This window comes from Macrotis lagotis, chromosome 1 (genome assembly GCF_037893015.1).
Source record: "Macrotis lagotis isolate mMagLag1 chromosome 1, bilby.v1.9.chrom.fasta, whole genome shotgun sequence".
NCBI classification, from domain to species: Eukaryota; Metazoa; Chordata; class Mammalia; order Peramelemorphia; family Peramelidae; genus Macrotis; species Macrotis lagotis.
This window is the reverse complement of record NC_133658.1, coordinates 35,447,681-35,475,389: the sequence shown is the minus strand read 5'-3', so window position 1 is coordinate 35,475,389 and position 27,709 is coordinate 35,447,681. Positions and strand designations below refer to the sequence as shown.

The 27,709-nt window shown below is 45.9% G+C and overlaps 1 protein-coding gene across 2 annotated transcripts in view; it reads right to left on the bottom strand.

The window, feature by feature from the left end:
- Positions 1-718: 718 nt before the first annotated feature.
- SMYD1 (SET and MYND domain containing 1) overlaps positions 719-27,709 on the bottom strand; it is a 33,105-nt gene continuing 6,114 nt past the window's right edge. The window contains exons 2-10 of one of the 2 annotated variants that reach the window (XM_074197138.1): positions 19,950-20,126; positions 15,542-15,755; positions 13,079-13,209; positions 11,507-11,545; positions 7,859-8,048; positions 6,513-6,605; positions 3,902-4,065; positions 3,194-3,362; positions 721-2,116 (exon numbers count right to left, since the gene is read on the bottom strand). In XM_074197138.1, coding sequence (XP_074053239.1) covers positions 1,958-2,116; positions 3,194-3,362; positions 3,902-4,065; positions 6,513-6,605; positions 7,859-8,048; positions 11,507-11,545; positions 13,079-13,209; positions 15,542-15,755; positions 19,950-20,126 — 1,336 coding nt within the window. In that variant the 3' untranslated portion in view covers positions 721-1,957. Of the gene's footprint in view, positions 2,117-3,193; positions 3,363-3,901; positions 4,066-6,512; positions 6,606-7,858; positions 8,049-11,506; positions 11,546-13,078; positions 13,210-15,541; positions 15,756-19,949; positions 20,127-27,709 lie in introns of both variants that reach the window. The other variant, XM_074197146.1, reaches the window with a different exon arrangement.

Here is a 27,709-nt window from a genome sequence, read left to right as displayed (position 1 = left end):
GACCTGGGGCAGGCAAGGGCCTTTGCCTTTCTGAAACTGTTTCCCCAATTATAAAATGAGGGGGTCATACTAGAAATCAAGGGTCCACAGAATCCCAAAGATGTAACTAGATTTTAGGGAGGTCCATAAACTGGAAAAAGTTTCACCAGCTTTTAACTGAAATTTAGCCTTTCTTTCAAATATTTAAAACCATCATTCTGAGAAGGGATTCTCAGGCTTCACCAGACCTATTACCAAAAGGGTCAAAGGCAAAGTTTGAGAACCCATGGACTGTGAGATCTCAAAGATCCCATCCACCTCTAAATTTGCAATCCTGTGTGGTCCTGTTGAAGGTGCAAATTTAGCTATTAGATTGCAAGCTCCTTGAGGGCAGGGACTGTCTTTTGTCTCTTTTTTATAATCCCAGCCCTTAGCACAGGGTCTAAGTGTTTACTAAATTGAATTGAATTGAACTGAAATCTGTGGAAAATTAAAACAAGTAACCCTGATTTCTACAACTGATCAAACAGTAGCCATTTCTTGTCTATGCAAAGCTGGTGATGACAGAGTGCCTTTTGGCTTGTATTTTATTTTGTGCATATTCATACATTGTATTAGAAACATATGCATGATCTTGCATTCATACATACATACATATTTTTCTACACCTAATGTATAGAAATGTGTTTTTATATGCAATATTGCATATGTAGATGTAGATATATATTCTAATAAGGCTACGTGGATACGCATGTTTTTTCTCTCGTTCAAATGTCTCTTCTTGCAAGTATGGTTGGCTGACGTTAACAATGCACAGCGCACCTTGATAGTTTTCTCTTTGAATTACTTTCTTCTTGCTACCTAGGTGATCACCAAGTAATCCTCACCAGGTGGAAGGAATATAAATGTGCAATCATAACTAAATGTAGTAAATATTTAAATTATGGGATTATTTGGAATTTCCTTACCCTCTAAAACCCCATTTTCCTGGGCCTGGTTACAGTTGTGCTAAGAAGTCCCTGAAACAGTAGGGCTCTAAGGCACTGGGGGCAGGAAGGAGACTTCCAGCTTGGGCCTGTGGATGACCAAACATGATCACAGCCCTGGATTTTAGAAGAAAAATCCTCCACATTTGCTAGCTTACCAATTTGTAATGCTCCTTGCTTTAGTTTCTACAAAATTCTCTGAGCCAGAGATGCAGCCGAGTCTCTGGATCAGGCAGGTGGTGTTGGCCCTAAAAGGCAGGAACATTGGGAATGGGAGGGGCTCCTTGCTTTCAGGAAATCCTACCTGCTGTTCATACACATACACATACACACCCACATAACAAAAGAGAAGTAAAAATAAAGACAGAAGTTCCCACTTGGGAGCATTGCTTTGGGGGATGACTGAGGTAAATGGAAAGACTCTGGATTTGGAGTCCGGAGGTCTGGGTTGGCATCCTGGCCGCACTACTGTTGGCTATGTGAGCTTGAGCAACGCACTACTGTTGGCTATGTGAGCTTGAGCAAGTGGGCTTCCCATAGCCTCAGTTCCCTCATCTGCAAAATGGGGACAAGAGAGCAGGGACTGTTTCCCAAGCTTGTCCTGCCAAGTCAATTCTGGGTCTACTATTCAGGGTTGAAGTGATTGTAAAGACTCGGATGCGGACTTCATCAGATAGATGTTTATCCTTCATTCTCAAAGAAGACCATGAGGTCAGGGATGTCATGACATGCACTTACCATGATCAAAGCACCTGCCCTCAGGAGGCTTCCCCACTCTTGTTTAAATGCAGCCCCGTTGTATTTATACAAGATTTTTATTTATTTATACAGTCTTCACAATCCCATTGAGCCATGAGGAATTCACCGATATGGACACATTGATACTCCTCAGAATCATACCCTGGACTGACCCAGAGAGGCATCAAAGGCAGATGCTTTGGCCCCTTCCTCCTCTCCCCAGCAGCAGGGTCCCCTCTCCTCCAGGAACATCTTCATGGCTTCTTGAGGAAGGTGGGTGTGGCTGACTCCAAGTTGGGTTCTGCCATGACCTGCATCTTCTGGTTGCTCAGGGTAGCCTCACGCATCTTGTGGTACATGAACTCATTCTGACGGAACATGCGTAGCTCCATCTCTGACTGCATGCGCATGGCCTAGGGGAGGGGGGAGAAGATTTAGACAGTCTCAGAGTGGGTTGTCATCCGAGGGCCAAGGAGACTCTGACCCGGACCACTGTTGGCTCCCAGGATGGCCCACTCTGACACTCATCCATCTAGGGCCTTGGTCACCTAAAGTCTGAAGCTTTCCTGATGCCTACCTATGCACACAGCAGGCACTTAACAAATGTCTGCAAAGTCCAGAAGTTCCCCAAGAAAGGATCACCCCTCAGTTTAAATCTGACCTCAGGGGGCGGCTAGGTGGCGTAGTGGATAAAGCACCAGCCCTGGAGTCAGGAGTACCTGGGTTCAAATCCGGTCTCAGACACTTAATAATTACCTAGCCGTGTGGCCTTGGGCAAGCCACTTAACCCCGTTTGCCTTGCTAAAAAAAATCTGACCTCAGACACTTAACTAGTTGTGTGACCCTGGGAAAATCACTTAGCTCTCTTTGCCTCAGTTTCCTCATTTGTAAAATGAGCTGGAGAAGGAAATGATAACTACCCTAATATCTCTACCAAGAAAACCCCAAGTGGGGTCCCAAACAACAGTCAGAACAACCACCACCAGGTGACTGCTTGGCTTTAATCTTGGATTGAGAGTCAGAAAGACCTGAGTTCAAATCCTGCTTCAGTGTGACTCTGAGGAAGTCACTTAAGTGTCTCTGTGACTCAATATCTTCATCTGCTAAATATATGGATTGGACTAAATGGCTCCAGAGGTATCTTATTCCTCTGATCTGTGGCCTTATTCATCTTTATGTGCTTCAGACAAAACTTAAGGCTAAAACATTGTAATCTACTTAGGGGAAAACCATTGCCATGCCGGTGGTTCCCTAGCATGTATCTATGAAGCTGCTAGAGATGTTGGGTGAGGTAGGACCAGTCAGCAAGTGCTAATTAGGCTCTTAGTGTAGACCAGGCTCTGTGCTAGTAGTGTCCTGGCATTTCTTATTGAATGTAGAGATTTCAGTGGTCAGGGAGTCCCAGAGAAGGACACTGTGCTCCTAGTCAGTTTTTAAAGACAAGTCATGCCCAGGGTGGATGTGGTAATGAGACACATGGGGTCACCTACTTCCAAGTCCTTGGTGATTGGGTGGGTGGATCCGTGAGTCACCAGGAGAATGGCGTAGGCTTTGCAAATCATCCCATGCCCAGCCTCGATGAGTCCAGCATGCCAGTGGGTCAGTCCTGCCCGCATCACAGCCATGCCCAGCTGGGCATTGTTAGGGTGGTAGAGCTTCCTGAAAGGACACAGAGAAGTCATCACATCAGAGAGGAAGTTCTAGAAAGGTTAACAGGAGCCAGACTCTCCTAGGGGATCTGAGCCCAAGGGGGGACCTGTCTGCTGGGCAGCAGCCGCAATCCAGCCCTCTAGTATGAAAACCATCTGAAACTTCCTAGCTGTAAAGGGATATGAGAATGTGCAGAGAAGGACACGAGAGTATCTGAAACAGAGAGGTGGTGTAGCCCAGGAGAGAGGACAGGGAACTTCTTGGGATCAGCAAGATCTGTGTTCTAATCCTGTCCAGGGAAGGGAAAGGAAGGGGAAGGAAGAGAAAGGAGGGGAAGGGGAAAGGGAAGGGGAAGAGGAAGGGAGACAAGGGGAAGGAGGGGAAGGGGGAGGAGGGAAAGGAGGGGAAGGGGAAGAGGCAATGGAGGGGAAGGGGGAGGGGAAGGGGAAGAAGGGGAAGGAAGAGAAAGGGAAGGAGGGGAAGGAGAGAGGAGGGTAAAAGAGGGCAAGGAAGGAAGGGGACACCCCAGCCCAGCTGTCACTGCCTACATGTAACCATCGACCATCCTCTTGGCATAGTCTGAAGCCTCGTGGAAACTCTGAAGGTAGGAGAGCACCTCGGAGGCGATGCTCAGGATGCGCAGCACATGGATGTTGGTGTCGGCCAGCACCGGCTCCTGCTTCTGCAAACACTCTCGACATAGCTTCACCACCTGGGATGAGGCATCAGACGCTTCAGTGACAGACACAAATGGAAGCCTCCCCAGGGGAAGGGGCAGCTGCTCCTCGCCACAAGCTGCCATGACCCACAGACAATGGCCAGGCTTCCAGTTGGCTCTTGACCTGTATTTCTTTCCTTATGGTACAATCTAACTCAATGAGCACTTTTTGAGAACAGAGACAGAGCTGGATAGTGAGGGCCGTGCCAACAAAATAATGGTTTCTGGCAGCATACTGGGGGGAGAGCTCATTTTTATCTATTCCTTTATGGTGCTAACCTACACTTGTGGAGGGAATTTGCTCATCTGGGAATTCCTCATCCCAATGAAGGTCCCATCCCTATCATTTAAAATTTACAAAGCACCGTTTGGACAGATGCCTATGGTTTTAGAGCCGAAAGGGATCTTAGCATCACCCAGTCCAGTCCCCCTCCACCCCTTTTCTTGTGTGACAGATAAAAATAACAAGAGACAAAAGTTAAATGACCTGCCCAGCATCTCACAGCTAGAAAGGAGAGGAGGCAGGATTTCAACCTGTGTCGCTGAGTTGGGCAGCCATCCACAATGGCACAGGACCCTCATGCATTTTCTTATCTGGTCCTTCCTTTTATCCTTATTGGACAGATGAAGAACCAGAGGCTTAGATCGACTTGTCCACGGATGCACAGTTACTGAGCAGCCAAGCTAGGGCTCAAATTCGGACTATTTCAATACAAGGGGGTGGTGGTTTTTACCACGACTCGGTGGAGACCCCAATTGTCCAAATCAGGCGGAGCTCACATTCTTGTCTTGGCCTTCCAGACCTCTTCCCTGAATGTAAGCTCTTTGAGGGAAGGTTCTTCTTTGAGGGGAATGAGGGGGGCAATCTAGGTGGTCCCATATTGCACAGAGCAATATGGGTCTGGATACAGAAAGATTCATCTCCTTGAATTGTGGCCTCAAAACACTTCCTATCTGTGTGACCCTGGGCAAGTCATTTCACCCTATTTGCCTCAGTATCCTCATCTAGAAAATAAGCTGGAGAAGGAAATGGCAAACCATTGTAGGAAGTCTGCCAAGAACACCCCAAATAGAGTCACAAAGAGTCATACACACAAGTCTTCCTTGTTCACCCCTGTAACCACATCTCTAGTATAGTGTCTTATATGTTTAAGAAATGGAGTTTTTAAAATTACAATTGAACTGAATCATCCCATCTCCCAAAACCTTTTGCATTCATCATGCCACCAATATCTGTTGATATGTCTTTTTTTTTTAGGTTTTTGCAAGGCAATGGGGTTAAGTGGCTTGCCCAGGGCCACACAGCTAGGTAATTATTAAGTGTCTGAGACCGGATTTGAACCCAGGTACTCCTGACTCCAGGGCCGGTGCTTTATCCACTATGCCACCTAGCCGCCCCTTGATATGTCTTAACTAGGAGGCAGAGTGGGGTCAGAACAGGTCAGCAGCAGCAGCAGCATCCTGTTTGAGTCCACCTGATGACTTGTTCCTAACCTTGGCCTTATTCTGATTCATCTGTGACAAATTCAGTGACCACTGGTACAGTCCGCAGGTCTGAACTGACAACTGATCTTCTCTGATTTCCCCAGATGGAGCAACTAGAAGAATTCAGGAGAAACCAACCCCAGAACTAGCATGGCTTGGTGTAATGGAGAGAGAGTCTGGGTTTGGAGCCCCACTGGGCCACTAAGGCAAGTGATTTGTGGCTTCTTCAAGTCTAAACCAGAGATCCCATCTTCTCGAGGAGGTCTCTCCCACTCTCTAACACAGTCAGCACTCTGTCAATCACCTCCATGTAATCTGGAGCATGGTCTATTTGCACAGAGCTGTTGGCTGGGTCCATGTTGTGTCTCCCATTAGACTATGAGCTCTCCAAGGACAAAGATGATTTTTTGCCTTTCTTGTATTCCTGGAGCTTAGTCCAAGGTGCAGTCTGAAGCTAGTGCTTAACAAATATTAACTGACTTGGCAACTCACCATACTACCTGCCTCCCCCCAGGTCCTATAGACCTCAATATGATGTCATCTATCACTAGGAAAACCACTTTGGGATGCCAGATTCATAACAATTGGCAGCATACCCCTATGATGGATGATTTTCCTCATGCCCCTCTCCCCTAATAGACTGTAAGCTCCTTGAGGGCAAGACCTGTCTTTGTTTTTGCTTTTGTATTTGAATCCCCAGGCCTTATAAGCAGGTCTGGTGGCCCCCCTCTCTGAGATCAAGTTGGGATACCAATCATCTCTAAGGGGATATCCTGGAGGCAGTTGTATCTCCTTGGCCACAAAAGCTATTTCAAAGACTGCCAGGTGGGCAAGGGAAGGGGTCAAGGTCTCAGAGGATGGAAGGCCTGGGGGGGACAAGGATCATCTCTAGAGCATCATGCTCTACTCTACTACACCCTGCCCCACCCTGTCCATCGGAAGGGTCAAGTTCTCACTTCATGGTAGAGTCCTTCAGAGCGAGCCTTATCAATCTTCTCTAAGGTGTCCTTAGAGAACTGGGTCACTTCCTTTACCACGTCCGGGGAAGGCTAGAAAGAGAGGAGATGACTAAGGAAAGATTTCTGAGTGGAAAGGGGGCCACATTTCTGCATTAGCCATGGGAAAACGAAGTAGACACCACCCTCCCTCCCCAGAAAAACCTGTCCCTCATCTCTAAACATAAGGGCAGGGCACCCAGAATAAAGGGCTGAGCTCCCAGGCTGCCAGCCTCCCTAGCAATCCTCCTGTCTGAGCTCAAGAGCCCCACAACTGAGAGTCATTCCCCTACCCCATTGTCCATCCTGACACCTCATCCCTAGAACTAGACTTTGACCCACTCATCCAAGGACAGGATTTCAAATCTACTGAATTCAACAAATATATATGAACAAAAAGCCTATTCTATGGCACCGTAGAAAAAAGTTAAGTCTTAAAGACAAAAAAATATGGGTGCAAATCTCACTTCTGACACATTCCGGTTTTGTGAGGTCAAACTCAAATAGAAAATTGGAACTACATACTGACATAGAAAAATACAAATTAACATTATCTATGTTGAATCATATTTTTATTTATTTTGTGGAATATTTCCCAGTTTCATTTTAGTCCAGCTGCAGTCTCTCCCGCAATGTCAGAGGATCTGGAGTGTGTGAGCCTTCTACTGAGTCAGCTCTCAGACACTGTGAGACAGGAGGTGCTGACCACATCTAGCAACCTCCTAAAACCAGTGAAATCACAGGCCCATTCCAAATAGCATGCAAGTTGAACCATTCCATCTTCAGACTGTACTTCTGGAAGGCAGCCCCCCTGCCCCCACCTGCCCTGCCTGGGATGCCCTCCCTCTCCTCAGTTTCCTTTAAAACTAAGCATAGGAGGGCTATCTTGTCCCCTCTGACCTCTTTCTGTGCATTGTTCATGTAGAAGCCTAGAGTTGAAAGAGAGCTTAACCAGCTAATCCTACTTGGTTATTTTATAGAGGCGCAGTCAAGGGAATGACCTGTCTTCATTGACGCAGGTAGCCAGGGTACCTGCAATTAATCCACTGTATTAACGTCACCCTAAAGAAGTAAGCTTCTGTTGTCAGGATGGGCAGGTAATGCCTTTCTCAGCAAAAGCAAGCGGAGAGAATGAAGGCTGAGAATGGACATCCCTCTTGGCTTCCCCAGGGAGATCTGGTCTTTTGTTCTGTGGCTATTTAGAACCCAGTATTGCCTTAGAGTTGGGATTTCAATAGCAGAGGAAACTCTCTCTCCCAACACAAGCCAGCCCCTGTATTCCTCTAGAGGCTAAGTGAAGGTCATACCTTGGGGTCCTCTTTCACTGCCAGGAAAAGGTCATCTTTTATCCCTTTCTCACAGTGTTCACAGGTGCAATCAAAGTAATACTGTTTCTTCAGCTGCTTCTTTCGTTCTTGGCTGACATTGAGAAAGTCTACGTAGGATACAGTCAGTTCCTCCCCTTCTGAGATCTTCCCCAGGGCCCGAAGCTCAATCCTGGGTTGGGACAAGAAGTAAGACAAGAAACACAACTGTAGGTACCTCTGCATAGTGCTTAACACAGAGAACACCCTTACATTATTACTGAATGATTGCTTGGCTGGCTAGCTAATTCTGCAAGGGTATACCTAAGGCAAGGCAACTGGGGCTTTGTCCCACAGTACTACTAAAATTTAAGATACCTATTTGGTATCAGTGTATATATTATCACTATAATCACTAATCACAATAATAAACACTATAATTAGTCTATGTATTATCACTGTTATCACTAATCCCACCTCATGCTCACTTGAATTTGTCTAGAATTTGTTATTTTTTTCATCATGAATTACCAAGTTGATTTAAAGGTACTTTATTTTGTTACTTGCTCTGGACACCAAATTGACTAATTATGGCTCTAAAGCTGTGGTTTTAAAGTTCAGGACTACCTGGTGATCCCAAAGTTTGGGTATCAGACCCACTTATCTACAAACTCAAGTGAAATTTATTTCCTATCAAAACAAGGATGAAGCCCCATTCCCATGCCCTACCTGGCCCCCAATATGCATAGACACTCAGCAATTCAGATAAATACAATACAGGCTTTTTGCAATGGTGCTAATTGGAAAGGGAAATGAGCCAAGAGAAAAAGGCCATGTCTGTGTCTATGAATTGATCCAAAAGCAATTTGGGTTGGGGTTTTTTCCCCATTGTAGTAAGTAATAACCAATCAGGTTCACTAGAAAACTAATCAATTTATTGGCCCAAGGAAAATGGACAATAGTGTGGTCATGAAGTCAGAAATGGCCTTTTCTGGGGTTTCACGACAGCTCTGGGGTATAGTCAACTCTTGATTTTCTGGGCCAACGAAGGGAAGTAGAAGCAGAGATGCGCTCCAATAGCAGATAATGCAAAAACCATTTACATTTTTTGGAGAATCTCCGAATGACTCCCGCTTTCCCCCCCACTCTTGGCCAAGCCCCAACCTTAACCTCCACTATTGACCTATGCTGGTTTCAGCCACCTGGGCTGGCCAAAAGATTCCTGCAGAGAATCAAACACAGATGATCAAGAGTTGACTTCATTCCATTACAGTGTGTTATTTGCTGTTATGACAGGCCATGATTCACACATGCCTCACTGGCAAGTGGACATAACCGGCCTATCCAATCTAGGCTTTACAACTAATTTTTTTACCCTCTACTTTATTTTGCACCATCTTTCAGCACAGTAGATGGCCTGGAGTCATAGCAAAGCCCATTCTATAACTGACATTGGCTTAGCCAATCATTGTGAAGAACAGCCCATGTAACTTAGTCATGCAAACCAGTACTGGTCCAGAGACCCCCAGCCTAGAAGAAATCAGGATGGGGACAATGGACTGGTCCTGTTTCTGTTTGGGATGACTCAATGGGAGAACTGGGACATTGAGAAGGGAGGGAAAGAAAGGTAAAAAAATCTGAGCAAGAGGACTTAAAAAAAATCAGCATAGCGAATAGAGCTGGTCTTCAAACTAGGGAGACCTGAGTTCAAATCCCACCTCTAACAAAATTGGCTCTGTGACCTTGGACAAGTCTTAAGTGGTTTGAAGAGAAGGAGTTCATGTGGCAGTTCCTTATACCACTATCACCAATCCCTGCTGTTACTCTGACCCTTTCAAAAAGCAAAGAAGAGCATCTCAGCAACATGAGGCTAGGCTTCCAACTGAATAGCTAGCCCAAGTGCATGATGGGAAACTCTTATCCTAAAGTATTTGGTGGCATATACAGCAACCAATTGTTAGATTTGAAAAGATAACCTAAACTAAGATCAGTTGAAGACCAGGATCCATGCCTTCCCCACTGCTGGGCTAATTAACCCAATGCTTCCTCCAATCCTGCTGTTAAAAGAAGGGAATATAGGAAAAAAGTTGATCTCCACCCATTACAGTGACTCAAAAATCAGACTGAGGGTAGTAGAACCAATGAGAATTTAGCTATTCAACAGAAGTCAAAACCTTCTGTAACTAGATGTCAAAGTGTTTGGAGCACTGACCTGGAATCAGGAAGACCTAAGTTCAAATCCTGCTCAGTAACCCTGGGCAAGAAATTAATTTCTATTTGCCTCAGTTTCCTCATCTATAAAATGGGATCATTATAGCAACTACCTCCCAAGGCTGTAGGGTAAGGATAAAATGAAATGATATTTGTAAATGCGTTGCAAACCTTAAAACACTAGGTAATGTCAGTTATAACTATTATTGCTTTTGTTACTTGTCTTGATTCAACCAAAAACTCAGTAACTGCTTTATCTCCACTCACTGCCAAGGTCACAGAAGCAGTCTCAGAGGATAAATGTGAATCTAGATTCTTTTGAATCTGGGATCAATCTTCTTTTTATTACATTAAATGGAAGCAAGCTTCTAAAGGGGAGAGACGCTCTCTTATTTTTCTCTTTTGTATCCCAGCATCTCATACAATGTCTTGCACATAGTAGAAACTTAAATGAATTGCATAATGGAAACCAGTCTAAATCAGGTCACAATTATCCCCAATCAGTAATGCAGACACTAGAGAAAAATCAAACCTCACCTCAATCATCAAAACACATCTCTAAGTTATTTTGCTGGATGAGAAATTGAAAATATCATAGAACACACAATTCTTTAGTATGTCAGTCTTCATTTTACAGAAAGTAGGGTTTAGGGAAGGTTTCTTAATCCAGTGTTCATGGATCCCCCAAGGGGTCTGTAGATAGACTTCAGGGAATATTTAACTTTTTTTTGGTTTGTATTGGGTTTTTTGTTTGGTTGGGTTTTTTTTTTTTGCAAGGCAGTGGGGTTAAGTGACTTGCTCAAGGTCACACATCTAGGTAATTCTAAGTTTCTGAGGTCACATTTGAACTCAGGTCCTCCTGACTCCAGAGCCAGTGATCTATCCACTGCACCACTTAGCTACCCCTCTGGTAACTTTTTAAAAAAATACTTTGATAACTATTCCAATTTACTTTGCCATCCTATCGATTCTCTTTTCTGTGTTTTAAAACATTATTCTAAACAGGGTTCAGTCCATAGGCTTCACAGACTGTCAAAGGGATCCATGGACACAAATGAAGATTAAAAACCTTTATTCAAGTTGTCATTTGGGTTTTTTTTTTAACTAGATCTTTTAGACCTGAAAAGATTCCATGCTAGTCAGTCAATGGAAAGAAATAGGAGAAAATGGGGAAAGGACAGAAAAATGACAGGGAAGATCCTGGGGTGGTTATTGGAATAGAGAATAGTATTATTTCTATTTTATTTGCATACAAAATACAGCAACCAATGAATGTGAGGGCTAGGGGTTGAGCAGGACTTTGGGACAGTGGAAAAAGGAATGGAGAATTTGAACACAAGGCCAGTCTGGGAGTCTTGGAAAAGGACTGGCCTATAAGCAAACCAAGCAAGTGAAGGGAGGGTCAGAGGAACAGGTATGCTAAGAACAAAACTGACCCACCTCATCTGGGTATGAAACATAGATTTCACAGCCTCATGACTGAAAGACAAAACAGACAGTGCAGATGACATAAGAGCAACCCCACCAGAAACAATGATGCTCAGATTGGTCAGATCCACCATGGTTAGCATGCATAAATGGGATCAATAATTCCAGCCAGACTCTCATAGTCACAAAGATCTCCCCAAACCCCTCCTTCCCAGACACTGTAGGGAGACACCTCTCTCTACTAAGGTTCACTAACTGGATAGACATCTGAGAGTCCAAATATTATCCCCCTTGGGGCTGATTACAAGCAGGACTTAAATTGGCATTTCAAAGATGGAAACTCAGCCTCCTTGGAGACATGCTTTGGGTAGCATTTACATTTGGGATGGGGGACTCAGAGGCCCCCCTAGATATGATGAGGGCCTTCCTTAGGCAGTGGCTACAGATTTTCCCAGACTCAAATAAAGTTTCCCTCCACTAATGTCTGAAATGATGAGTGGTGGGTGCTGAAACTGATGTATAGAAAGGAGTGTTTTCACTGGTGGGAGTGGGAATAACAAGGAGAGCCTTAGGAAGGTAAGCAGGGTTTGGCAAAGGGCTTCTTAACCTGATGTCCATGGGCCCCCAAAGTGTCTGTAGATAGATTTCAGGGGTTCTGCTAACTTCTTGGTTTTTTTTTTGTTTTTTCAAGGCAATGGGGTTAAGTTACTTGCCCAAGGTTATACAGCTAGTGAGTATCAAGTGTATGAGGTGGAATTTGAACTCAGGTCCTCCTGACTCCAAGGCCAAGGTCTGCTAACTTTTTAGGGAACACAACTGTACCAGTGGTTGCCTTTGTCATTCCATATATTTTATTTTGTGTATTTTAAAACATTATTCTGAACAGGGGTTGGTCCATAAGCTCACAGACTGCCAAAGGGGTACCTGATATAAATGAAGGTTAAGAATCTTTACTCAGATTTTTTTTAATTTTCTTGAATATTCTGATCTTGGGGTTATCACACTAAGGACTAGAGATCCTGGGAGGCCTCCTCCTCCTCCGTTGCTGTATTTCAATCTATCATTGAAATTCAGAACTCCAGGTGAGTGGTTTGAGGAAGGTTTAGGGTTGAGGGTGTAGACTTTCTGGGCAAAAGGGCAACAAAAGGGGAAGTGGGAAATTCTGGATGAGAATTTTTATCTGGTTCCTAATTCTTATCTCTTGCTCATGGGTGTGTTTCTCGTGTGTTTAAAAAAAAAAAGCAGAAAGATCTATGGGCCCCATCAATGAATGGAAGGGTCCCTTTCTGAAAGCGATAAGAAGTCATGAAACAATCATTGTATTAATGAGACCAATCATCCTACCAGGTTGCTATTTGGGGGAATTTAGAAAAGGGGATACTAGTTGGGTCACTACTGAAAAACCAGAGATCATATCATTACTGCTATCTAATTCTAAAGGCAATAGAAATACTATTTAGTCCTCTTTTGAAATTGTTGGTTGACCTTTAAGAATTTGCTATTAGATTTTTAAAAATCATTTGCAGGAAACATAGCACGTGTTTCCCCACCCCTGCTGTCCACCCCAGACAAAGACCTACTCACTTGCCATTGTTGAATATGACTGTACAGTTGGGCCAGCAGTCATGGTTCACCATGCAGAGGTTGGGGAAGATGCCCACTCCCACAGCCTGAAGGCCCCTCTGGTCACTGAGAGTGAAAGCATTGCAATTGATCTGTCCAGTGGGAGGAAAGAAATTATTACATTAATCATAGACAGAACCAAGAAGGGAGGGGGCGTCATTAAGGACGGCATGACCTCTAAAGTCAAATTACGGGAATTCCTGTCCTCACGTTAACCTCAGTTCTTTCTATTTTACCTGTTACTAGGTAAGCGGTAGGTAAAGAGATACATATTTTGGCTCTGTCCTTTGCTCTCTTTTTTCTCTCTTTTCTTCCATACTACAGAATTGAAGTTCTTCCTTTATCATTTGATGTAATTACTGGATAACATTTTATAACCTATGTCTGTAAGGGTTTTTAAAGCAGAGGAATGGAACATTGCAAATTTATCTCCCAAACAAATTCAGTTCTCTCTTTGTGTCTTTAGATTATCCCCCCCCCCCAGGAGTCAGTGGCCTTGGACAAAACATCCCTCAGTTCTGTGCATCTAAAATAATAAGAATAAATATGAGCACATAATCGACTACATAATGAATTCTATCTTTGTGTAAGTGACAATAGAGGTGGTTATGTTCTGGAATTAAGGGTTACTTTCTCCATTCTCTGTTATCATCATCATCATCATCATCATCATCATCATCATTATCATCATCACTGAGCATTACACATGCATGCAAGAATCAATTTCTACTATCTCAGACAAGAGAGATACCCAGGTCTTTGCCTGTCATGGATGGCAGGGTTGGGGTAACACCTACTATGTTTCCTGCAAATGATTTTTAAAAATCTAATAGAAAATTCTTAAAGGTCAACCAACAACCTCCAAAGAGGACTAAAGAACGCAGATAAGAAAGGCACAGACAAGAGAGATGGTGCATGGATACAAAGTCCTATGGCAAACCAAGGCCCAGGAACTGGCATGAGGGTCCTTGGCTACTTGCTTGGAACCCAGGAAAATAGTGGCCTTTTGCCCATCCTATGCTGTGACCTGTTTTTGTGTCCTTGGTTCTCATGACTTCTGAGGTGCACCCTCTCCCCCCCACCCCAGGTCAGGGGTTTCTTAATCACTTTCATGGTCAAGTGACTCCTATGGGTCCTTCTCAGTAGTTTTTTAAAAGTTAATAAAATAAAATATTTAAGATTACAAATGAACCAATTTTATTAAATATCTATCTACCTATCTGCTTGTCTGTTTATATATCTCTGTCTATCTGTTTATCTTATTTAATCTACCTGTCTGTCTAGGGATCTCTCCATGTTCTAATTGTCTATTTGTCTATCTATGTATCTAGCCAGCTGTCTATTTGTCAATGTATCTGTCTGTCTGATTGTCTATGTATCTGTTTTGTCCATTTATCTATCTGTCTGTCTGTCTATGTATCTATTTGTCTGTCTATGACTGCCTGCCTATTTGTCTGTGTCTGACTATCTATGCATCTGTTTGTCTACATACCTGTCTATTTGTCTGTCTGTTTATCTGACTATCAGACTATGTGTATCTGTCTATATCTATCTCTCTGGCTGACTGGCTGTCTATGTATCTAATTGTCTGTCTAATTTGTCTGTCTGTCTCCATTTCTGTCTACTTATCTGTTTGTCTGTGTATCTGTCAATGTATCTATCTGTCTGTCTATCTCTCTGACTGACTGGCAGTCTATGTATCTAATTGTCTAATTTGTCCGTCTGTCTATATCTATCTATCTATCTATGAATCTAAATGTCTGTCTGTCTATAAATCTGTCTATGTATCTAAATGTCTGTCTGTCTGTCTATCTGTCTTTAAGTTTATGCACCCCAAGTTAAGGCTTCTTGTCCTAGCTCATGTCCCACAGCTAACTGTGAAGGCGAGATGTATATTCCTGCTCATGTTCATGGCTGTGGCAGGACCCACCAAGTGGGAAGCCCCGTCCCAGTCTCCCGTTGGACTTTTTGCCCTTCTCTGACTTCCCCCGCCCCAGCCCTGCCCTGGGAGCCTCCAAGGCCCGGCCTTCCCAGTGCAGACTGTGCCTTCTCAGTTTGGCCATCACAACTGATGCCAGGGGATTTTATTTCCCTTTTTTTCCTATATGGGAAACTCAGCATTTTAGCCCCTGGGATTTATCTGCCATCCAAGTGGAGGTGGGAAGGGGGTTGGGAGGGAGATGAGAATAACAGGTGCCAGGGTAATAGGAGCCAGAAGCAGCGGGGAGGAGAGAGGAGGAAGTGGACCGTCAGGAATGGGGGGGCTTTACTGGGGCAGCACAGAGGGACCTGCCTTGGAAACCTCAAGGAATCTCTTGGCTTCCTCCATTGGGGAGGGAGGAGAGGGAAGAGGGGGAAGGAAGAAGATGGGGGAGAGGGAGGATGGGGGGCAGGGGAATGGGAGGAGAGGTCAGGGGGCCATACCACTCCAAATATATGGGAGATATACTGCATGCTGAATTGCTGGCTCTGGGGGGGCCAGAAGTTCAAAAAGCTGTCCACATCCATTCGAAGGTCTTTCTGCTCCTCTTCTCCAAAGTTGTCCACATGATTCTGCAGGTCATCCACGGAAACCAAGCAACCCTCCGTGAGGCCGGTGCCCTCTCTCTCTATCCGCCACATGATTCTGGCTGCCAGCCTGGGGAGGAGGATGAGGAGGGGGAAAGCCGTGAGGACGGTGGTGGGGAAGGCAGCTAGATGTCTGTCTGTCTAATTGGCCATGGGGGCCAGGAAGCTAGTGAAGTGCTTCATGCACATTCCTTCATTTGACCTCCACAGAGGCCCTGGGAGGCAAACGCTGCCAATATTGTTGTCCCATTTTACAGATGACTGATTAATAAACATTGGTTCCTGTCCTCGAGTTGCTTATGATCTAAAAGGAAGCAAGGATCTAAAGGCACTAAGTGCCATGGGCTGGATTCCCACCTGAGTCTGAGGATCCAAACCTTAGAGCCAGAAGGGGCAAGGCCAGGGGCGCTCTCATGGTGGCCTTTCACCGGAGAACACAAGGATCCTCAGAGGACAGAAGGACCCACAAAACCCAACCCAGAGTCCTCCCCTTGGTCCCTTCAGCCTGACAAGTCTCAGGGTAAGGACTGTCCTTGGGACGTACCCCTCCAAGGCTCCCACCCCAGCACCCAGGGGCACTTCAGAATGCCCTGGGGAGCATGGCTTCGGCTAGGCTTTGTAAAGACCAATTTCAGTTTTCAGCGGACAGTCGTCCTTCAACACAAGTCAAGAGACATTTATTATATGGGCTAAGAACTGGGAAATAGGAGCAAATCAGCGGGGGGGTCTGCCCCTGCCCCACAGCCAAAAAACCCCCAAGCGCCTCATCTCATACCAGGCCTGTCCTGACCCCTGGCACTAGCGCCTCCCCCAAAGACGATGGCATTCTGTTCTAGCTATGGATGGTGGGGATGCGCTATTCCCTGCAAGAGAATGGAACAAGGACCATTTTGCCTCTGTGTCTTCAATTCAACTCTTTGTATGATGCGGCTGAATAAATACTTATTGATTGATTGAACCCCCCAAATACACACACACATCCACACAAAACAGAGGTACACACATATGCACTCACATAAGCATACATTGACACAGTCACACACACATATGCACACATATACTCACACAGCCATGCACACACGTCCACACACAGAGGTACACATGCACACATTCACACACACATGCACACACATATTCACACAGCCACACACAGCCATGCACACATGTCCACACACAGAGGTACACGCACACACACAAATATGTACTCACATAAACATATACTGACACAGCCACACACACTCACTCACACATACATATGCACATGCACATACTCACACAGCCATGCATACACATCCATACACAGAGGTACACATGCACACATTCACACACACATTTGCACACACTCACACATATACTCACACAGCCACACACAGCCATGAACACATGTCCACACACAGACAGAGGTACATATGCATATACTCACACATACATGCACTCACATATACATATACTGACACAGCCACACTCACTCACACACACATTTGCACACACTCACACATATACTCACACAGCCATGCACACACGTCCACACACAGACAGAGGTACACATGCACACACTCACACATATATGCCATCACATAAACATACACTGACACAGCCACACACAGACACACTCACACATGGGGAGGGGACTCTGAAACTTGCTGGCTCTATCAGACGTGCACACCCATCTTAGAGCTGCCCTTGGGCAATACCAGCTTTGGCACATTTGAGGCCACCCCTGGGCCTGGCACACTTTTCCCCATCTTTCCCTCCACCCTGAAATCCAGTGAGTATTCTTGGCCCCAAGTCCTGGTCCTTGGCTGATGGAAAAAAAGGATCTGGAAGAAGCAACTGATATGACAGATGGGGGTATGGGTGTGATTCAGCTGTTGATGGGTAAGGAGGGGGTCTTTAGAGACCCAGTCTGGGGGGAGCTGATTCAGACAGCTCTCTAGTCTTCTCTTCTCACTTTGAAATAGTCCGATATGACTGTTTGACTGTTTCCTAGACGCTGAGCCCAGGTTCAAGGTTCATTGATCGGACCCAGGGCAGGAGTCACAGTTAGTTCCTGGAACTGTATTGGAGGGAGGGGGTTAGGCAGGTCTCTATGTGGACTATCAGGTGATCGGGAACAGTGGAACCCGACAGCCTGACAACCAGACCTCCTGAGTTCAGACGACCTCAACCATTGCCTTCCTGGGCCTTTCGTAATCCTGCCTCCTGGGGAAGGGAGCTGCTCCCCATCTTCAAGGGTCTCACTTCCCAAGATGTATTCAGTTGGACATTTCTCAGGTACCCACCATGAGTAAGGCCCGGTCTCGGCTAGGGCAGTTTCCCACCACCACACCTTTGCACACCCTGGGTGGAAGACCTCTCCCTCATGAGGCAGCTCAGTGGCTGCCTCCTCTCCAGGACCCCCCTCATCAGCCAGGCCCTCCTGGTCCCCTGAGTCATCAGCACTCGCTCCCTCTTGAAAATTAATCACCCATTGTTTCTGTTAGAGAGTGGCAGTGAGGCCCTGTGGCAAGGGAGCCAGGATTCAAGCCCAAGCCTCTTACTCCAAAGCCAGTCTCCCAATTGTAGCTGCAGTGATGGGGGGAGAAACAACACCGGCAGGGGAAAGACTAGAATAACAGCAACAATTGATGTTTATATAATGAGCTTTATAATAACCCCCAGAGAATGGGAAGAAACTGAGGCAAGAAGTGAGCGGTCCAACTTAAGTGGCAGAGACTGGTTTGAACCCAGGTATTTCTCAGTTATTCCCCTCAACCAAACGACATCTCCTGAACAATCCTGGAAGAATGTGTACCTTGAGCTGTGGGCAGAGAACCTGTGACTCCTGGGGGGCCTGGGCCTCCCAGCATCACGACTAAGCTTGTCCACTGACACAACACCCAAGGTGAGGCTCCTGGCTAGAGATCAGCCCCATCCCAGACGTAGATTCTCCTGCAAGGGTCACCAGTCCTATTCCTGTCTCATTAGCAACCGGGGGTTATTAATAAAAAGAAGCCATTCCTGGGGATGCCAGGGACCCAGGAGCCAAGCCAAGAGGCCCATGGAGTCCAGGGGAGAGAGGAAGGGGGATTCTTTAGAGTCAGGCACCAAAACAAGCCACAGATTGGAGCCCCAGAGGAGCCAGGAGGCTAGAAATGTTCTTGGGCAGATTCTAAGAACTCTCCTGCAGGCGGTGGTCAGAGCGTAGGGCTGGCATGGGCTGGGGGAGGGTCTTGACTTTGGCCTGAGACTCCCTTATTGGGAATACATTTCTAGATTGGTATATTCCTCCAAGACACCCCGCCCCAGCCCAGTCTCTGGCCATTTTCCCATCCTCTAAATCCTTCCATACCTAACACCTGGATCCATTCATTCTCAAAGTCTGATCAGAAGTACCCCACCCCCATCTCCTGAGGTCCCTGAGACTCTTTCAGGGGAGTATGCAAAGCTAAAATAATTTTCAGAATAATAATACTAGGATGTTTTGATCTATGGCTCATATTATTGAGATATTATCAGATTATATTTATTATATTATGCAGTCATTTGAGTTGTCGCTGACTCTTTGTGACTCCCTTTGGGGTTTTTTTGGCAAAGGTCCTAAAATGGTTTGCCATTTCCTTCTCCAGCTCATTTTACAGATGAGGAAACTGAGGCAAACAGGGTGAAGTGACATGCCCAGGGTCACAGTGCTAGTACAGCCTTCAAGAGAAAATCTAAAACCCTGTGGCATCTAAAGTCTGAGTTCTGCCTCCCTCTCAGGAATGATTTCACATGATTCCGTTTCATGTACCCTGTATTCCAACCACACTGGCTCGTGAGCCATCTCCATCTGTCCCGCCCCCCTGTGGATGGCTATCCCTCCATTCTACCTCCTGCCCCCCAGTTGCCTCCTGTTCCTATAATCCTTCGATTCCTCCAAATTCAGTTGTGCTGACCCCTTCCCACAGGGAGCCAACCCTCAATTTTCAAGGGCTTTCCCCCAGAAATTATTTGTATGTATCAGGTGTATATACTGTGCAATTGTGTCTCTATGTACATGTTGCCACCCCACACACACACAGCAGGAGAACATTGCCAGTGAACCCAGGTTGCTGGCACTTAGTAGATCCTGCTCCCTCAGGATGTTTTCACTAGGCCAGACCCCGGAGTTCTTTGAGGCTGGGGGCCCAGGGCCCACCCTCGATGTCAAAGCCCCCATCTCCCACTCTAAAGCTGGCACCTAGCCATCCTCGTCACCACCCAGGCACCCCTCGGACCCCACTCCCTGCACTTCAGCTCTGACCTGACATTCTCACTGGGCGGCTTCCCGTGCTTCTTGACGGCTGCGCACTCATTCTTGTGGTTCAGCCAGGCGTCTTTCTGGCAGGTCCGGTCACAGTAGTGAGCAAACTTACACTGCCCACAGCGCTGGAGCTTCTCCTGCCTTTTAAAGCAGGTGTGGCACACCACCTGGATGAAGCTGGAAAAGAAGAAGGGTCAGGTGGGGCAGGGCCTGCCAGGAGACACCAGTCCTGGGGAGAGCCAAGGGCTAAGCCACACAGGCCACACATTGGGGCCACACAGTATGGCAGCTCGGGCTGGCGGAGCCATCCAGACCAGTATGGCCCAAGTTGGTGCAGCCCAGGCCAGGATGGTCCAGGCCAGTGTGGCCTCGGCTGATACAGCAGTCCAGGCTGGTGCAGTGGCCCAGGCTGGTGTAGCCGTCCAGACCATTACAGCCCAGGCTGGTGCAGTGGAGCAATGACTGACCTCTCACTCCCTAGCCTGTGCTGTCTGATTCATTGTAATGAAGGGGCAGTAGTGTGGTCAGAGATGTGGGAGGGGGGTGACCTGACCAAGTCCCCTAACTAATGAGAGTTGATCCATGGCAAGTCTAGACTGTATCTCTAAGACTCTAATTATGGTGAGTTTGGGGGTGTTTTGATGAGGCAACCACACAGCTAGTAAGTGTCAAGTGTCTGAGGCTGGATTTGAACTCAGGTCCTCCTGCCTCCAGGCCCAGGTCTCTGTCTACACCACCTAATTACAATGTACATCAGAGGAGAGTTTCTAAGCTTATTGAGGTCTAAGTCAGACAAAACAAATCGATCCCCCCCCCACCAGACTGAGAGTAAATGGGACATGGAGACTCCACTGGGGGAACTGGAAGATCAAATGCAGATTTAATAGGGTTTTAAATTGCCCTAATACTTTTGGGACACCCTGTACAATATACGTATTTATCTATACATCATATTTATGTGATATATCTTTTGTAAAATATATATTTATGTATTCTATAAAATACACGCATAACTTATATGCATATTATACCTACAATAAAACTAAAATAACATTTAAGAACGTGTTATATTACATAGCATTTATATACATGCTGGGCACTTTGCTAAGTGCTATAAATATGACATCATTCTATCCTCACAACATGCTTGTGAACACACATATACATGAGATACATGTAGGTGCTATTGGAATCACCACTTTACAAATGAAGAAACTGAGGTAGAGTTACGTGACTTGCCCAGGTTGTATTTGATCTCAGGTCTTCCTGATGTGAGGCTCATCAAGTGACCCCCCCCCAATGTTCCAGTAAGTATTATACACTGTCTATACTGTGTGGGGGATAGTGGCCAGAGATCTGGTCTCAGAGCTGAGAAGACCCGAGTTCAAGTCCTAACTGATACGTGGTGTCTGTATAGTCCTAGACAAGTCACCTCACTTGGATTAAAGGCAAATCATCCTAAGTTGCAAAGAAGGCCTCGATCTAGATCATCGGATGGCGAGCCCTCACCTCCAATACCAGATTCCCAGATTCAGGCCCGACTCCCATACACAGAAAACAACCTCATTGAGGTCCCACGACAAAGTTAAATAAGCAACTTCCTGTCACACAAAACAGGACCATAAGCAAGGAGGAGCCCTGTCTGCAGAGTCCTGGGCTCCCCATCAGAATGTGGGGTCCCAGGCCCAGGCGGCCTCCAAAATGCCTGGAAGGGGCAGCGGGATGGATGGCAATCAGAGAGGAGCCTAAACCGGCAGCTTGGGACAGAGAGGTAGCAAATAGACAGATGAAGCGTCCGGGCGTCCCTTGGATGAGACCATGGGAGCTGACAGAGAGAAGTGGCTGAGGGGATGGCTGCAGGAAAGGGTGGAAGCCCCTAGAAGCTGGGAGAGGCCTCATGGGTGGCAGCAATAAATATACCTCAGTACAGGAGAGAGAGACAGAGAGACAGAGAGAGGCAGAGAGAGACAGAGAGAGACAGAGACAGAGAGACAGAGAGGAACAGAGAGACAGAAACAGAGACAGAGATGGAGACACAGAGACACACAGAGACAGAGACACACAGAGACAGAGATAGACAGACAGAGAGACAGAGACACAGAGATATAGAGACAGACAGAGAGACAGAGACAGAAACAGAGAGACAGAGACAGAGACACAGAGACAGACAGATGGAGAGACACAGAGAGACAAAGACAGAGACAGACAGACAGAGAGACAGAGAGACAAAGACAGAGACAGACAGAGAGACAGAGACACAGAGAGATAGAGACAGAGAGAGAGAGAGAGAGAGAGAGAGAGAGAGAGAGACAAAGAGTTACAGAATCATCTGCCTAGAGCCAGAATGGCCCTGAGAGGTCCCACAGCCCAGCAGTGACTTGCCCAGGGTCACTGCCTCCAGCAGCCTCCCCCTGGGTCGCAGCCCCCCACCTATAGGTTACTGTTTCCAGTGACAGCTGGTGCCTGGACTCAAGGGCATATCAGCAGATGGTGGGATAAATGAGCCAGCTAGCTCAAGACAGAAATAGATTCAGAAGGGCTTAGAGAGATCCCCTGGTGATGGCTTCATAAGAGGTTAATAAATATCTAAACATACACACACACACACATACACACACGTGATAGTATAGCTATAGGCATATGTGAAGGTTCTTTATAAAACTGAGGAGAGTAACCATGCTTTCCCAGATGTGCCTGGCCTGGCCAGATATCCAGAAGACAATAAACCAATTGATTTCTGTCGCAGAGTGAAATGGACACAAGATTCAGGTGAGTTAGAAGGTAGTTGAGAACTTGGAGAGCTGGGTTTGAATCCTGACTCTGCTTTGTGGCACCGAGGCAGCCTTGGGCACAGGATTCTCCCTTATTCAGTTGCATCTCTGGAAAATGAAGGGCTCTGACTCTCCGAAGCTAATGACCCAGACTTTATCTGGGCCAAGAACTTTTCTTCAGACCGCATAGAGCATGGATTGTCCCTGGAGCCAACAATCCCACACTCCAATCTCACGTCTCTTACTCTGGGTCACTGCACTTCTCTCAGCCTGGCTCCTCATCTGTTAAGTGGAGCAGTTGGACGAGTCGCCCCAGTGGCCTCATAGGGCCTTCCCAGTTCTAGATTTCACATCCTCTTGTTTCATCCATTCATTTACTTCGTCCCTTGGGCAAGACATGACATGGTGCTCTAGTAGAAAGAAGCCAGAGGCCATTAGGTTCAAGCCTTAGTTCTGATCTTTCCTCCCTGTGTGACCTCAGATAAGTCAGTTCTCTGGCCTCAGGGTTCTCGTTCATAAAAATGAAAGGACTGGACAATATGACCCTGAGCTTCCTTCTGCCTCTTGGTCTCTGGTCCTTCCCTTGAGAAGCAAAGAACCCAAACTGAAGTGGACAGAATTTATTAGTTACCTGCTTTGTACCAAAGTCTCGGCAAAGTGCTGGAGAGGCAGCTGACATAGGTTAGTGGAAAGAGGACTGACTTTGGAGCATGAGGGTCACATTCAGAATTGCTATAATACTATCTAGGGCCTCAGGCGGGTCCTCTCCCTCTCTGGGTCTCAGTTTCCTCTTCTGTAAAAATGAGAGGATTAGACTAAATGACCTTTATGTACTGAGTCTATACTCCTGGGACACAAAGACAAAAAACAAGCTTATGTTATTTTATAAAGGGGAGATGGGGACAGATAGGTGAATAGAGCACTGGCCCTGGAGCCAGGACCTGAGTTCAAATCTGACCTCAGACACTTATTACTTACAGAGCTGTGTGACCTTGGGCAAGCCACTTAATCCCATTGCCTTGCAAAACAAAAACAAAAAAGGGGGGAGAGGAAGATGAAGAGTGGACAATGGAATAAATGACCAATATGAACAGAAACAAAAAGAAAACACACACAAGTTAGACACAAAGCAATCTGAGGAGGGTTCTAGAGGAGAGTAGTTCAATCCTACTGTGTCTATTCCAGAGCCAAAGGGGCAGCTAGGTGGCGCAGTGGATACAGCACCAGCCCTGGAGTCAGGAGGACCTGAGTTCAAATTTGACCTCAGACACTTAATGATTACCTAGCTGTGTGACCTTGGGCAAGTCATTTAACTCCACTATTGCCTTGCAAAAAAAAAGCAAGAATGAAGCACCAGGACCCCCTGGAAGACAGGTGTGAGCTCAGCCACTTCCTCACCTGTTTAGAGCACGGGCTCCATGTTGCATGATATGCCCCCTGGCTGCTCCAATTAATCCGGATTAGAGCACCCAGATATCCACAGAAATGAAACGTCCTCTGAAAACTCATCCTCAAGATGGGGTGATACACAGGCAAACAAAGGACATTGAAGCTGTGGTTCAAGCTCACACTTCCCCAGCCCCCATGGGAGACTTGCCTTTTTGCTATTTTTCTTGCTTTTATCTCTCCAGTGGATGTTCCTTCCCTTACAAGGAGTGAAGCATCAAACTGCATCTTCCTGCCCTCTTAACTCTGACAGCTGATGGCAAACAGGCCAGCTGCCCCCACCTCCCCCACCTTCCCCACTGTCCATAAACCAAAGGCTGAATGGGAGCACTGTGGTTGCTGCTGGGCTCTGAGCGCTGACATTGGCAATATATTGTCTTTCTTCAGCCCCCCTTCTGGGGTTGGGAAGACATGTCACATGCTGGGGATCCCCCCAGGTTCTGCAAGGGCCCTGAAAACTAAGTCCATTGCAGCCTAGAACAGAGGCAAAACACAAGGCCAAAGCTAAGGCTACTGCTGCTGATGGGGAGCAATCCTGCCTTTCATTGAACAACTCTAGAGACCAGGAATGAGCCTGCATTTCAGACCCCAGCTAAGGGATCAGAGAGATAAGAGAGAGAGAGAGAGAGAGAGAGAGAGAGAGAGAGAGAGAGAGAGAGAGAGAGAGGCAAAAACAGGGTCCCTGCCCCAGGATGCTCACCTTTGGCAGATAAAAAGGCAAAGCAGAAGTCTAGATCAGAAACATTAGAATGCCCCCACTTAGGTCTTCTTAATATCACTGAAGTAGAAAGCTTTCTGTCCATAATCATAGCCTTTCCTCACAATAGAACATTCTCAGGCTTATGCTTGGTTATCATACTCTTTAATAACCCAGTGTTAGCTCTACACTATGATGAGGCAGGCATCCAGGAAGGAGGGATGGAAGGGAGGGAGGGAGGGGGGAAGGAAGGAAGGAAGGAAGGAAGGAAGGAAGGAAGGAAGGAAGGAAGGAAGGAAGGAAGGAAGGAAGGAAGGAAGGAAGGAAGGGAGGGAGGGAGGGAGGGAGGGAGGAAGGATGGGAGGGAGGGAAAGAAAAGAAAAGGAGAGGAGAGGAGAGGGAAGGAGGGAGAGAGGGAGGGAAGGGTTCAGTTTCATGTTCAAAATAGGGAAAGTTGGAGAAGATTCAATTCAAGTCATCAATCATTTATAAAGGACTGACTATATGCTAGGCTTTAGGGAAACAAAGACAAATATGAAATGGTCACAGCCTTCAAGAAGCTTAGGAGTGTAAAGGTCCCTCCCAGGTCTGGCTCTGACCCTGTGATCTCAACCTGGCTGAATCAATGATCCATTCAGTGTAGAATCATCTCTGTCCCACGCTTTCTTTTTTTTTTTTAGGTTTTTGCAAGACAATGGAGTTAAGTGACTCTTCCAAGGCCACACAGCTAGGTAATTATTAAGTGTCTGAGACTGGATTTGAACTCAGGGACTCCTGACTCCAGGGCCGGTGCTTTATTTACTGTGCCACCTAGCAGCCCCCTATCCCACACTTTCTAGTGATATTTTGTTTAGTGAGAGAGGATAGGAGTGATGCCATGAACCAATGGCACCAATCTGAGATGTACTGGTTTTAAGTGAAAAATCTCTAATAGTCTTTTAGTATCCTTTCATGGAACTTCACTGACTTTCTCTGACCTCTTCTAGAACCTATTTCTATTTGCATCCAGATGGGTCATTTGTTGCCCATATGTGCTTTTCTCCCTTCCTGTCCAGGTGCCAACTGTGAGCACATAGCCCTCCCATCTAGGTGGGGGCACACACCTCACGATGACCTCCCCATTAGCTGCCCAGCCATAAATATTTCCAGCTGAGTCTGGCAGCCTCCTCCAGGCCTAGCTAAGCTCAGATCCATTTGCCAGCAGACCCTTCCTTCTACAATCAGTCAGCCAACCTAGTGGCACTAATAAGCCTTGAGATGCATTACACCAGGATCTCAAACTTCTGTTTCCCTGGATCCAGGCCAAGTTTCTATTTAGAAGAAAAGGCAGGAGAGAGGGTAAGAACAAGAAAGTGGGTAATCCCTGGCCTTGCTGTTCCTTATCCTTCCATCTGATGAGCTTGGTTTACCCAGAAAGTTCTTTTATCACTTAGAAGCATCATTTGCTTTCTTCACCAGGGACATTTGTATACATTATCAGAGACTGCTCATTGACACCAAATGGTCTTAGTTCACAGGGAAACCTCATTTGTTATTGTTTCTGGGATGGGTTCCAAAGCTGGTTCCCCTCCATCATAGCTACCGTCAGCCAACAAGCCTTTGTTAAATGTTCACTCTGTGGTGGGTTGCCAAGAAAGGCAAACATCAGAGTTCCTGCCCTCCATAGGACACTCCATCTATTCTATTGGGGGAGACACCTACAAATAACACAGAGTAGATGGGTGGCTATCTGAGAGGGAGAGGTGGCAGCCCCTAGGAGTGCTGAGAAAGGCTTCTTGGAGTAGATGGAAAGACTTGAGCTGTGCCTTGAAGAAGCCAGGAAAACTAAGTGATAGAGTTGAAGTGGGAGGGGATTACAACCATAGCAAAGGTCCAGCTATAGGTATGGAATGTCATATATAAATTATGTATTTATAATATACATATGTGTGCATAATGCATATCTATATCTATATATATATATATATATATATTGCATGCATGTGCCCATAGGTGTATAAATGTATTCTATTTATTTAATCATATCACAGTAATCAATAAACTATCTCTTTAAATAATCTATAACTATAATTTATATTTACATGAATGCATATTTAAATTATAAAAATATATAAATGGGTGTTATATAAATTATCAATGTGGTTGTGTATGTGCATATGTGAGTATGTCCAACCTGGACAGAACTAAAAGAAGAAATACATTTCCCGTGTGTCCAGAGGTCACTCAATGTGCTGGCATTCTGAAAGCACTTCCTTAAGGGCTACAAAGCATATGTGTGGTCTCATTTCACAGGATCACAGATTTCATCTGAAAGGAAGTCTAGAAATCATCCCCTTCCTCCCTGCCTTTCATTTTACAAATGAGTAAACTGAGTCTCATCCTTGACTACTCATCACAGAGTCATAAGCATCCTAGACAGGATGTGAATTCAGGTCTTTTGGGTTCCAAATCTATTGTTCTGTCTCTCTATACTATCTAGCCTTCTCCAAAGAAGCTGAGATCCAAGAGATTTTAGTGAATGGCTCAAGATCACACAAGTAGTAATCTACAGGGGTGGCATTTGAACCCAGATCCTCTGAGTTCAGAGTCATCATTCTTTCCATTACATTATGTTGCCTTCACAGTGACCCTGTGAGGCAAGTATAACAGTTATTTTTAGCTGATAGTTGGAAAACTGTGCCAAGCTATGTGACCACAGTCACATAGCTAGAAAGTTCAGAGGCAGGATTTGAACCCAGGTCTTAACTCCAAGCCTTCTATATTTTCTCTTATCATAGACGTATCTCCAGGAATACCCAATGGGTCAACAGCCTCAAAGTAATAGAGATGCTCAGGCTTCAGAGTCT